This window comes from Propithecus coquereli, unplaced genomic scaffold, assembly GCF_000956105.1.
Source record: "Propithecus coquereli isolate 6110/MARCELLA unplaced genomic scaffold, Pcoq_1.0 Scaffold66, whole genome shotgun sequence".
Classification (NCBI taxonomy): Eukaryota; Metazoa; Chordata; class Mammalia; order Primates; family Indriidae; genus Propithecus; species Propithecus coquereli.
The window spans coordinates 6986862-6999944 of record NW_012152618.1 but is presented as its reverse complement, the minus strand read 5'-3'; the positions used below and the strand labels follow the sequence as shown (position 1 = coordinate 6999944).

Here is a 13083-nt window from a genome sequence, read left to right as displayed (position 1 = left end):
ACTGATGGATGAATGGAAAAACAAAGTGTAGTATGTGCATACGATCGAATACTGTTCAACCTTAAGAAGGAAGGAAATTCTGACACCTGCCACAACATGGATGATCCTTGAGGACATCTTGCTAAGTGACATAAGCCTGTTACAAAAGAAGAAATACTGTGTGACTCCATTTATATGAGGTTCCTGGAGGAGTCAAATTTATAGAGACAGAAAGTAGAAGGGTGGTTGCTGGGAGCTGAGGGCGGGGACAGAATGGGGAGTTATGGTTCAGTGGATGTGGAGTTTCAGTTTTGCAAGAGGAAATGAGTTCTGGAGTGGACGGTGGTGATGGCAGCACAACAACGTGAATGCAGTTAATGCCACTGAACTGTACACTTAAAAGTGGTTAAGATGGTGAATTTTATGTTGTATTTTACCACAGTTAAAAAAAACCAAAAAAAAAAAAAAAAGAAAAAGAAAAGAATAGGCTATAGGAAGTAAAAGCAGGAATAGGGAGGTCAGCTGAGAGACCCCGTGAGTAATACCGTGCTCTGGGAGCAATGGCGGCAATGAGGCATTATTTTCTTAGAGCGTCTTGGTACCTGTTCAGTACCTCATCCTCCTCCCCACCCTGTACTGGCAGTGGGCTCTGGAGGTCGCAGTTGTAGGTGCTCTGCACTTTGGGGCTGAGAGATCGTGGATAAGAGACGGGCAGACGCCTAGGATTAGAGCTGTGCTCTTATCAGCCAAAAACGATGCCTGGAACGTGGGAATATGTTAGTTAAGAGAGTCCGATTTTTCATTCAGAATCACACGGGCAGTGAGACGATTACCTCCTATGCCGCTGTGCACAGGATGGTGTTCAGTTACCTGCTGCTTGTTTTATACGTTGACCTTAAGATTAGATGATACTTTATGGATTATTTGGACTTCAGCTTGCTATATTAATGGAAATTAAATTTATTTACTATTTTTATGAACTTTAGACTGCATGGCACTATCTGCAGCATCTCATTGTTCTCTCAATCTTGTAGACGTAAGAAGCCAGGAGGTTTTTCTTTTTTTCACCTTTTTCTGTACTCTAAATTCTTATATTTGGGGACAGACCCACCCGGGATTGTTTGCCTCTTTTGTTTTGGTCTGTGGCTAATGTTACCGGCTTAGCCTGCATCTCAAGTGTGCGATGCGTGCTGCCCTGTCTTCCAACTCTCCCGTCTAAACTGAAGTCAGTCATTTTGTATTTGCTGGGTTCTTCCAAGTTAAGTTCTTGGCTCACCCCCCCACCAGAGTTATTTAATGCTTGGGAGGGAATGTTTCTCCTTATGCCAACTCATTAGGAATATAAAGCCGGAATGATTTTTCCAGTTCAGCAAACCTCCAAAAATCTGCCTGCCTCAGAAGGAGAGCTCCGCGCCGCTGGTGCATCTGGCCAATTCTCATTTAAATGAGTCATTATTCATAGAACAGTTTGCCATGAGCAGGGTCAATTTATAAAATCTGGTCTCCTCATTCTCTACAGACAGAAATCGAAGCTCTCCAAGCAAGGATGTCTGTGCTGGAAGCCAAAGATCAACAGCTGAGAAGGGAAATAGAGGAGCAAGAACAACAACTCCAGTGGCGGGGCTGCGACCTGACTCCCCTGATGTGCCGGCTGTCCCTGGGCCAGCTGCAGGAGGTCATCACGGCCTTGCAGGACACCCTGGCCTCAGCCAATCAGATTCCCTTCTGTGCGGAGCCACCCGAAAACATAAGGAGGTACCGGAGATCCCATAACTGATTTGGGACCACTCACCCCTTTGACCTGTTTATTGGAATGGTTTTGTCTGCTGCTCTCATCTATGAATATTTTCTAAACAGTCTGTATTTTTCAACGGAAGAACTATTGTTGTTTGGGTGGTAAAATTCCTCATTGTATGGCGCACTTCTGAGCATTGCAAGTTATCTCACACCCCAGCCACCCAGCCTGCTGAATGCCGGCATTCCTCCCCATCCCCAGGGGCAGCCTCTCTCCCTTTGAGAGCTCCTGGAGTTTAGTTGGTTAGAGATTCTGAAGCCAACCTCTACTGGGGACCATAATATGGAGAGAGGTAAACTATGCCTCTCACCAAGGGAAGGAGCCATTAAGAAAGGGAGATTCAATGACGATGTTTCCATCTGGAAGAATGAATTGTTACTGACAGCTAGGATTTACTGAGCACCTGCTACATACCAGGTCCTGTGCTAAGCTTTGCTCTGTAAATGGCTTCTGTTATTATGTCCATTTTACAGATGAGGAAAAAAAAGTTTAAGAAGGTTAATAATTTGCCCAAAGTCCTAAGTAATAAGAGGGAAAACTGATACTTAAACTCCTGTTCATTAAAACTCAAAGTCTGGTTTCTCATCTACTCATCTACTCACAGGGAATGAGATGAGTATGTGTATCTGTCCATAAGACACACATCTACCTTTTGCCCTTCAGGAGCTCATAATCTTACTTTGGAGACAGACAGAACACTCACTTACACATGTTGGACCAAAAAAGTGAGTAGTACCTGACTGGATACGCAGCTGGGTAGTGAGGACTGCAAGTGCTGTGGGTGTAGAACAAGGAGAGGGATTAATGCTCTGCTTGGTTATTGCACTGAGGAAAATACTTAATAGAACTCACCACCTGTAGTGCTTGAGAATATGGACTCTGCTATTTGATTGTCTGGGGTCGAAGGTTGAATCCTCACTCAACCGCTTGTCGGCTGATTTGGGGGAAGGGATGATAATACACCTACCTTATAGGGCTGTTGCAGGGATGAACTGAGTTAATACCCATAAAACCCTTACAGCAGTGGCCGGACAGTAGTAAGCACCTTATTATGCTTCCTGCTTGTCACTTTTATTGGAAATATTTCAGTCTCCTGCAGGCCTTCAAACTGCCTGTCCCAATGAATCTACTTAGTGAGTGACTGTTCCCTCTTATACACATATCACATCCTGTCCAGTCTATGCAAGCACCTGCTATTCTAGGGAGTTATTTAGGCTCTCCTCCATTCCCCGTCAGCCTTGGTCCATTTGTGTTGCCATAGAGGAATACCTGAGTTTGGGTCATTTGTAAAGAAAAGAGGTTTATTTGGCTCACCGTTCTGTGGGCTGCACAAGAGGCTTGGCACCAGCATCTGCTTCTGGCGAGGGCCTCGGGAAGCTTCCATGCATGGTGGAAGGTGAAGGGAGCTGGCGTCACGTGGCCAGAGCAAGGAGACAAGAGAGGGGGGAGGAGGCCCAGGCTCTTTTCAATACCAGTTCTCATAGGAACGAAGAGTGAGAACTCACTCACTGCCGAGAGAATGGCATCGAGCCTTCCATGAGGGATCTGCCCCCATGACCCAAACATCTCCCACAGGTCCTGCCTCCAATACTGGGGATCCAATGTCAACATTAGACTTGGCAGGACCAAAAAACCATAGCACCTTCTAACCCTAAGGTTCCGGCGGCTATTGCCAACCCCATGGCTCGTCCCCATGGAGAAGGGGGAGAGATTTCGATTGTTGCCAAATTCCATCTAACAAAACCGATCTCTCGAATATGTCTTGTGCTCTCCTGCCTGCACCTTCCTAACTGCCCTTAAGCTACCACCTGGCTGGGATAGGCAGGCTATTCTTGTTATTCTTGCTTTGCAGTGGAGGAAACAAAAACTCAGAAAGTTTCCCTGGTGATGCAGCTAGTAAGAGACAATGTCATACACCTGTATGGCTGCCTTTGGGTCTGCACCAATGAAAGATGGTTTCCTTCCAGAGAGCCAAGGAAGTTATTTTTCCTCCTACTTCTCTTTCCTAGTCTAAAACTAGAAACTCCACGTTATGATAGGCTGATAGAGCTAAGCCAAGAATGCAGATTTTATCATTTCTGGTATGTTATCCTGCCTGTGTACTCTGGCTTGCTTTTTAACCAGGAAGAGATGCAGAGAGGGAATGAATGTGTGACTTTTACCCACTAATACAGCACTCTGGTCAATTGGATAGGTCCTTGAAAGACTTTTCAAAGTTATGGCAATCTGATTTTATGACACTGTTGGGGAAATTGGATATGGGGATGGTCTTCAACATACTGCAATTTAGGGGCTTCTCTGGGGAGGACCCATCATCCCAAATTCCTATGTTCCCACTGAGGTTACAGAGGTCAGGTCAAGAACAGACTCTGATTTTTTTGTGCTGAGGTGACCATGGGAAAACTTGGGTATCTCCATCAATTTCAGAAACAATGAAGGCTTTGTGTAAGAGGAATGCTTAGGCATATAAGGAGGAAATGTTGCATGAAGAGGGCAGGAGGAAATGTACCAGCGAGGTTCAGAGATAGAAAGAAACATGGCCAGTTAATAACATGACCTTTGTCTCTTGCGGTGAGAATGCTACACAGGCGCCTTCAGCCAGGGATACTCAATGGTGAGCAGTTGTGTTGTGGGGGTGTGACCACCCCAATACATCCTTATTATCTGGGCGATCCTCAAGAAGTGACCCTTGGGATTAATCTAATTTATTTTGAGGTGCAGGGAGGCACCTCCCTGGCTGAGGGCAGTTTGGGGTGTGTAGGTGCAAGTTTTGACTGGTCAGCTTCCTTTCTTGCCCCCTAGGGAGGTGAGGCATCAGACTGGTCCCTGCCATAATTATCAACTGCAAAAACCCATCATCCTTACGTGGGCTTTTCATTTGAGAAGGAAGGTACACCTTTTCCAAGCTGATGGGATGCAGCATAGAGTCACAGAATTGGAGCATTTGAAAGAAGCCAATGTAGAGTCTTGTGGCTTAACAGATCAGACAGATTCTGGGGCCAGTATTTTTAACTAACCGGACATGATCCTGTTAACTTAATTTTGCTATGAAGGATTGACTGTCTCTTAGAAAATACTGACTTAAGGAGTATATAGAGTAGGTGCCCCAGCCAGATGAATCCATCTTATCTACATCAACAACTGCCTTTGTTGTTTGGAAGTTTCTTCTTAGGCGAGATGGAGAGATCCAGAAAAACTATGAAACAGGAAAATCTTGAAGTCTCATGAAGAGAAGTTGTGGAGACCGGTATTATTATGATAGCCTGGAGCGACCGGCCACTCACCATCATAACCGTTATTATCATCATCCATAAAGATTTTTGTAGGGGCCAGCTACAGACTCAGGGGCTGTCTGGAGAGAAGCTGTTTCTGATTTACTCAACTCACTGACATGTGAGCGCAAAGGGAAGGATATGCTTCTTTTCCTGGGTAAACCACACATGAGCTTGAAAAGAAACTTCCTAATAGCACATGACAGTTCTGGTAGTGTCGCTGGTAGGGACCCGTGGGCTTGTATGGAGGCCGTCATTTCTCATGGTGGCTTTTGGGAATCTGCTGGCCAATGTTAGAGACGGGCTAGAAGTAAAGGGTGTGTGCTGGGTCGAGGAGACCTCGTGGCTTTCTGTCCGGGTGTTGTAATGGAAATTTTCAGCTCTTTGAATTTTCCAATGTCTGCGTTCTGGATCAAATAACTTAGCAGGAGGACGAGCAGTGCGGTCTTCTCAGAGACATCGTAGCTACCGTTTGAGTAGAGCCAACAAAAATGGTTTTCTTCCAATGAACAAAAGGAGAACACTTTATGCACCTACAGAATCAGGAACTCCATAGTGTGTAAGCTGACAGAGCAGGGGTGTGTGAAGGGACAGGAGCCAATTAATAGATGTGTTCACTTGCGCTTCTTTCATCCCTGGGATTCCAACTCCTCTGCTTTAAAACAAGCTCCTTGTTTTCTCCCTAATGGCTTCTTTTGATGAGGGGGTGCAGGACGGTTTTACCTAGTGAGCCTGATTCTCTGCCTGCACTAACTCCGTGCTTCTCGTCCCATCCCAGCCGACTCCACTCGCACTCTTGTCAATGGGATTTCCATGTGGGGGTGCAAGAGATGGGGGAGTGAAAAGACGAGGGATCCAGGGAGCAGGTGACAGTTTCTGAGATTTTCTGTGGGCCACATCCCTGCATATGGGTGTGAGGTTCTGTTTATTTATTTGGCATAAATTGAGGAGAGTGGCAATTTGCAGCTCATCTCTCTCCAGGGCCATCAGCTCAGCCTCCCCTGGCTTTTCATTGGTTTTATGTGCCCAGAAAACGAGGGGAGCGTGGCCTGGGACCATGCGTGTAAGTGTAAAGTGGGGTGGGAATAATTACAGCAGTAACAGCCGTGATGACGTGGAGGGCTGCGTGTGATGCTAACATTCTTTAGAAATGCTCGCCTGGCGTGTGTCCGTCTGTGGTTGAATTCTTCATTCCTCAGCTCCTGGGATTTTCATGCTTCATGGGAAATGTGTTCTGGAAGCTCATGGAGGAATTGTCTCTGGTTGTGCATTTGGAAGAAACATATCACATCTTTTTACAAACCATTGGCACAAAGTGTGAAACAAACTCAACCCCTGGTTACAGCGGGGCTGGCTGGGCCTTGGTTGGAAACACAGAGAAGAGAGAAAGACAAAGCCCAGAAGTGGAGGTTAAAGAACAACAGTCACCACGAGTGGAGAATCAGCTTGGAGACTGCTGATACGCCGCTGGGGCTTCTCTCTGCCCCACTGGGCTGGGGAGGAGCTAGGCCTGCAGCTTCCCACCCCCAATTAGCTGACCTACCCAGGGCTCCCCAGAGAGGGGGACCAACCCTACAGGGTGCTGTGGCCATTCTCATCACGCTCAGCTCCACAATACGTAGTCCCAGCTGGTGTCAAGCCTCCTTGCAAGTGAGATTTGAAATAACGAAATTCAGCAGCTCACAATTGGCTGGGGGGAAAATAATCAATAATCCCACTTTCTGTTCAGATACATATCTCATTAGAGTGAGGAGATGCAGTGAAACAGCGAGGCCTGAATTGGAAAACAGATCCCGAATCCGGGAGGAGTGCGGCAGAGGTTCCCGAAGAGGGTTGCACGGAGGCAGCTGTGTGCCTGGCGTCCTGTTAAGTCGCCCACCTCGGGGACTGTGCGAGGCTGCGCACGTTGGAATAATGCTGGGATAACTCAGAGGCTGCAGAGAGAAGCCCCTGAGGCACATCAGCGGTCTCCAGGCTGCTTCTCCAATCATGGTGATTGCTGTTCTTTAATCTCCACTTCTGGGCTTTGTCTTTCTCTCCTCACTGTCTTTGCTTCCACCTGGTTGGTTTGCCAGAAACAATGGCTTTATGGGACCGAGGGCATTGCAAATCGTCTGGAGCAAGAGGAGAGCTTGGCAGCTGTTCCAGGAAATTCTGACTTGTTTTACCTTTCTCGAAAAAGCAGACATTTTGCTTTTCCCAGGAATTCGTGAGGCAGATAAATACTTTTACCCAATAAATTAATGCAGTGAGACAGTAGCTTGTGAGCAATGCTAGACTGATGATGGGTCCCCGAATTTGGGCTTCGCTTCACAGGCAGCATGCAGTGTTTGGGACCCCCCTGCAGGTATTTATCCTGTCTGTCATTCTTAGGTAGATTGCTAATGATGCCCATATGTTAAATTTAATATCTCTCTTGTTTACAAAATGTTCATTTTTGCTTACAATAATCCTATAAGGTCTATCAGGCAATAGAATGGTATTAAGTCCATTTTGCAGATGAGGCTGCTGAGGGTCTAAATTCACACAGTGGCACGTGTTCTGACATCTTTGGCCAAGTTCTGATTGGGTCGGGGGAGACAGGTGGTTGACACTGATGGCCTTGGGTGGAGTGCTTAGTTAAGCAGTGGGAAGAAGTCCAGCCCAGCAGAGCATGGCTGGAAAAACGGATGTCATTTCAGGCCAAGGATAGTTGTCTCTGTGGCCCACAGAGCACCTGGTGTCACCTGAGAGGGATCAGAGCCAAGGGGTCTTGAAAAACAGGCAGCCCAGGGAGACCAAGCAGGACACTGTCTCATGCCAGAGGGGTCTGTCAGCAGTTCCAAAGAGAGGAGTGAGAGAGGAAGAGCGGGTGGAACGCGAGGCCTGGCCCCAGGGCTAGGGAACTTACTCGTGTATGGAATGAAGGTTTGAACTAGATGGTGCTGAAGGTCCTTTCTGGTTCTAGAACACTTTGCACTTTAGGGTATGAAATAGGTTAAAATAAGCAGCTTAAAAAAAACCCCAATAATTCTGTTCCTAAGAGCCCCAAAATAAGGTCCCCTACGAAGTTCCCAGGGCAGACTGTGATCGTCCACAGGCTGCGGCGCTCAGGTCTGCTCTTCCCTAAAGGCTGTGCCTGCCCAGAACCCCGACCCAAATGGACTCGTGCTGCAGCCACTGCTCAGAGCTTGGAGCCCGGCTCACCGTTTTATCCTCCCATTTCCCAGGGAAGTCATCATTACAGGCGATGAGAAAAGTCTAGCAAACTGCAGCTTGGTGAAGAAAAAAAAAGGGTTGAAGAAGAAGGAAGGGATTAGAAAATCCCCCCTAGCTGGGTGGGTACAGGTGCTGCTCACCAGGAAACATGAGTCCCCAAGAAAACAGGGCCCTCATTTCTGGTTTTCATTGAGTGTATCTGAGAAACTCAAGGCAGGAATTCTATCTTAATTACAGATTTAAAAAAAATACTTTATTTTGTGCTGCAGTGAAATTTATGACGATTTTTTAAAAACTTAGAACAAGGGAGGTGAATAAGTTGATATGTATTTTATAATGTATTTTAATATTTTACAAATTCTCTGCTTTGTTGTCTTCAAGGAAGAAAACAAACATGAGTCTACTATTATTATTTAGGTAGCTCTTCTTCGGAGGCTTGTAATTTATAGACTCATCTATTCCTCTTTTATAATTTAGGTATCAGATTAATTATTTTCAACTGGAGCCCCATGAATTCTCAAAAATGGGAGATAGTCATCTTAAAATGCTAGCTGGTCTAATATCATGGCTGCAGATCAACTCTGCATACATGAATGCATGTGGCCTATTTTAAAAATCTACTGCTCAATTTCAATTTTTAGTTTTCATTATTATCATCTTGAGAACTATCCTATACTTAATTTCTTTGTAATTTAGGTGTCTTCTACAATTCTCTGTTCCCTGTATCAAATTCTCTTATTCTTTCCTGTTTGTAAGTTGTATGTTACTATTTCCTGCTTTAACTTTTTAGATGTTAATGTAATACACCAGACTGAATTCTTCTTCATCCTTGAGCTGAAGTCCTGGGAGAAGTGCAGAGGTTTAAGGATCTTCCAGCAGAGGGTAATTCAGCTCTGCTCAGACAGACCCCTTTGCAGTGACCCAGGAATATGCCCAGGTTGGAAAAGCGAGCTCATTGCTTGCTAGGAATTTAATCAGTTAAGAGCACATCTTCCCCAGCTGCTGAAGGGTGATTAATCTCCCCTGTGCTGATTGCTAGGCTGCTGGGATGACCCTGACCAGAGCCAGCCAGAACCTTTAGGTTTCCTTTAGATACTTGCAGGGGAGCCCTGTGTCTTACATGCAGGGATCATTTTTGCTAAGCCTTCATCGTGACTTTCGCTATCATTACTGTTTTGTACTTCCTGTTTGGCAGATTTTCTCAGCTTCCTCTTTGAGTCATACTGATGTTGGTGTTTGAATTCCTTATTCAGTTGCTTTGTTCAGCCAACTGGATTTTTTCCTGCTGTTCATTTTGTTCATCAATGGTCTGTTTTTGCATTCTTTATCCAAAAAAGTGTGTCCATCTTTAGTTTACTCATGGAAACGTTTTAGGAAATGAAATCAAACTATCCCCCAGTTTCAAAAATCAGGCTGATCTGTTGCTTTGTCAATAGATTTTGAATGATGCCGGAGAGAAATGTAAGGTTAAAGTTGTCTGTGCAAACTTGAGCTGTGCATATGCTAGTTCTTAGCCAGATGGCAGGTAATTGAAAATGATTCCAGAGCAGAAAGTGCAACCTTTCCGGCACACTTCATGGTCATGGAAAGTATACATGCTTAGAAATGTAGGAGAAACAATATGTATTAACAGATTAGCATTAAATAGAAATGCAAGCAGTTCGGGGTATTTCTTTAAAATTCATGGGAGCGATTGGGCATTACTTATTAAATAATCGGAATTAAGTGGGGAGCAGTGATTGAAATGGAAATATGAAGCTGCCTTTGGCTCAGTTAAGAGAATGAGCCTGAAGGCAGGATCATTTTCCCCTTGGATCAAATTGCTGTGTTTTAAGGATTAAACTCACAGGAGTTTGGAGGAAGAAAAAAGCCCTAGAGTCCAAGTACTGAAATCTTGTTTGAATGGTGGAGCCCACTTGATTTCCAGTCTCCAAAAAATAAAAGGCCAGTAACTTACTTCCTTACTGCATGTAAAAAGGTCTTACGAAATAACTTGGGAGGAAGGGGTAGGACGCAGAGCGGCGATGATCTGAACATAAGGCCACTCATGTCTTTGACTCCTGCTCTCATTTCTTCTTTATTAAACAACCGAAATCTCCTGCAGACAAACGTTTGTGAGTCCAAATGCTTTTGGCACGTGAATTTTCGTTTTAGTTTGGAATACGGTTGTTTGAGAGGCACCGAGAAAGATCTGGTTGAATTAACAGTTGGAGTATTTGGATAAGCCAAATACTGAGTTAATCAGTTAAAAATAAAGCCGTGGTTTGTGACGGAACTGGACTTAGATGCAAACTGTGACTCGGTAACATCAGGCTGAGCTTCCCAGTGGGCCAGAGAATTGGCAAGCGACGGCGCGGGACGAGAGTGTGCACATGTGTGTGCTGTACTCACGTCGGAAAAGTTGGAAAGTTTAGCAAGTCTAGCAAACTCCGCATCAGGGCTCACTCCCTTCCTCTGTTCACTCTCTTCACATCAGCACCTCAGTCACATGAAATCTTTTCCAAGAAGAGGTTTGAAATCCTTATGTTCTCCTCTCTCTCTCTCTTCCCCTGTGATCTCTTCAGGGAGTACTTGTATGAGTTACCTTGGTTGTATCTTATCAAGAAGAGTTTATGGTCTTATAAAATGTGACATCCCATTCTCAGCTTGCTTAGTAAGTTGGATTTTACTAAAAGGACTCGAGAGTAACAGAGTGTAGCATCCTAAAGTTTGGACACAAGGTCCTTGAAATTCAGAGAAAGATTCAGTGCAGTTGTGAGTCACAGATACATGTGATCTATATCCAGAGAAAGAATCAAAGGGTTACACGTCCAGGTATTTCCCTGGCCTATTTTACTTTGGTTTTTTTCACTTAATCTTCTTTGCCTGGGCCAGAGAGAAAAACTTCAAATATGCTTACTTTGTCCTAGTTAAAAAGGTGTGTGCTCAATTTGTGTCAGATCCCTATTCTTTTACCGTAATACAGGTATGGTTTGGTCTGAATGATTTTTAAAACAGTCTTTCTATACTTCATTCCTCTCAAGATCTCAGAAAGATGAGCTATTTGATGCGCATGAAGATGAGTGTTCATCTTGGGTCCAGCGTACTGTCTGGCTTTGGCCATCACTGAACTGGAAAGAGGTGACGTCCTTCACCAAGGGGGACAAGGATGGCCAACAGAGGTATCAGCGCATTTACCTTTCAGTACAAATCTGTCTCCACTGTACCACCCTTCCTCTCCTAAGAGTAAAGGTCTCAGATGACCAGCTCGAGTCATTTTTACAGCTATGTAGAATGGCTCACTCTTGATGAATACGTATGCCCTGTCGTGCCTTTATGAGATCATCTGACGTCTAGAGGAAATTTGTGGCATTTTTGTCATCTGTGCCCCAGGGATGTCCCACTGGTGCCATGTGACATTATCAACTGCGAGGATGAAAGGGTCCAAGGAAGGAAAAAGGCCAAGTAGATAAACCTGCACTTCCTAAAGCTGTCACTTTCTTATCCGCCTGTCTTCTGACAGAAGGCTAGAGGACTGAGAGGTAATTGGCCAGGTTGTTAATGTCAGCAGAGTCCTGTTTTTTTTTTTTTTTAATTCAAGGCCTAAGTAGTGCCCGTGTTAAGACAGCTGTCCTTTGTTCTTTCTGTCATTTTTAGTTTGCATCAATAACAATCTTTCATTTCTTAAATTGATTTTTACTAAACAAGAAACGGGATGGAACAGGGAATGGGAGGAGATGCAATGATGTTTGGAGATGCAATTGATATTCCTCCTCTCCTGTAGCTTTTTGCTGAAAGAGGACATCAGCATTAAGCCACGTACACACAGGCAAGAAGATAGACTTGGTCAAAGTCTTGCAGAAAGTTAGTGGGCTGGTGGTGTCGTTCTCTGAGTGTCACTAATATTCCTTTGCAGCAGAGGTCCAGATAAGAGCAGGAACAGAATTTGTTCTTCACAGGCTCATCTTTGGGGCAGTGGGTAGTGGCCTTGAGTCTAACGCTGGGGGCTAAGAACTTGCCTCTTGGCGCCTGGTGCTGGAGGCGGTCATGGCTGGGTTACTGGTGGTAGGAGGAAGTGTTAATGAACTACAGAAGAGCACATGGGGTGAGAGATAGTTTCTCTTGGGCATAACACTAAAGGAGTCCATTCAGGCCTGCCTGAGACTGTGTCCCAGAGCAAGGGGACAAATGGAACTGTTTGCCTTGTCTTCCTGCCCCTGTGCTGTCCCACACCGTGATGGGTTTTCCATCTGGACACCAGCCTGCGTGTCCCAGCTGCATCCTGTGACCCTTCAGAGTAGCCTCTGCTTGGGCCTATGCCCATGGCAGCACAGTCCAGCCTAGGGAACAGTGCCCTGAGAGGAGGCCCTGGCAGGATGCAGGTGCCCAGCTCTTCAGGAAGGCACTTCTGGTCTTCGTTGCCTGGACCAGCTCTGGGTGAGCGTGTACCTTCGGTCCCATAGGTGATTCCCACTGAGCGTAAGGAGGATGGGGCAGGGCCCTCTAACATAGCAGGGCCCAGAGAAGGAGCCTTCTTGCCTGGATATAGGGGGAGTATCGGAGATATTACTAAGAGAGGGTGCAGATTCAAGTTTGTTGTAAGGCTCTTGAGATAGGTCTCCCTATGTGGCAGGATCTGGAGAAACGGAGTAAACAGTTGTTAGTTGCTATTTGATTGGGGCATGGGATTCTTTGACCAAATAGATGCCTAATGCAGCTATCATAGTCCATTTTGTGTTGCTGTAACAAAATGCCACAGACTGGGTAATTTATAAAGAACAGAGGTTTATTTCTTATAGTTCTGGAGGCTGGGAAGTCCAAGGTCAAGGGGCCACATCAGGCATCTGGCAATGACCATCT

General features: G+C 45.4%; 1 protein-coding gene across 1 annotated transcript in view; it reads left to right on the top strand.

The window, feature by feature from the left end:
* DISC1 (disrupted in schizophrenia 1) overlaps window positions 1–13083 on the top strand; it is a 289071-nt gene that overhangs the window by 56186 nt on the left and 219802 nt on the right. Inside the window, exon 6 of the mRNA XM_012660159.1 lies at window positions 1499–1734. Coding sequence (XP_012515613.1) covers window positions 1499–1734 — 236 coding nt within the window. The remainder of the gene's footprint in view (window positions 1–1498; window positions 1735–13083) is intronic.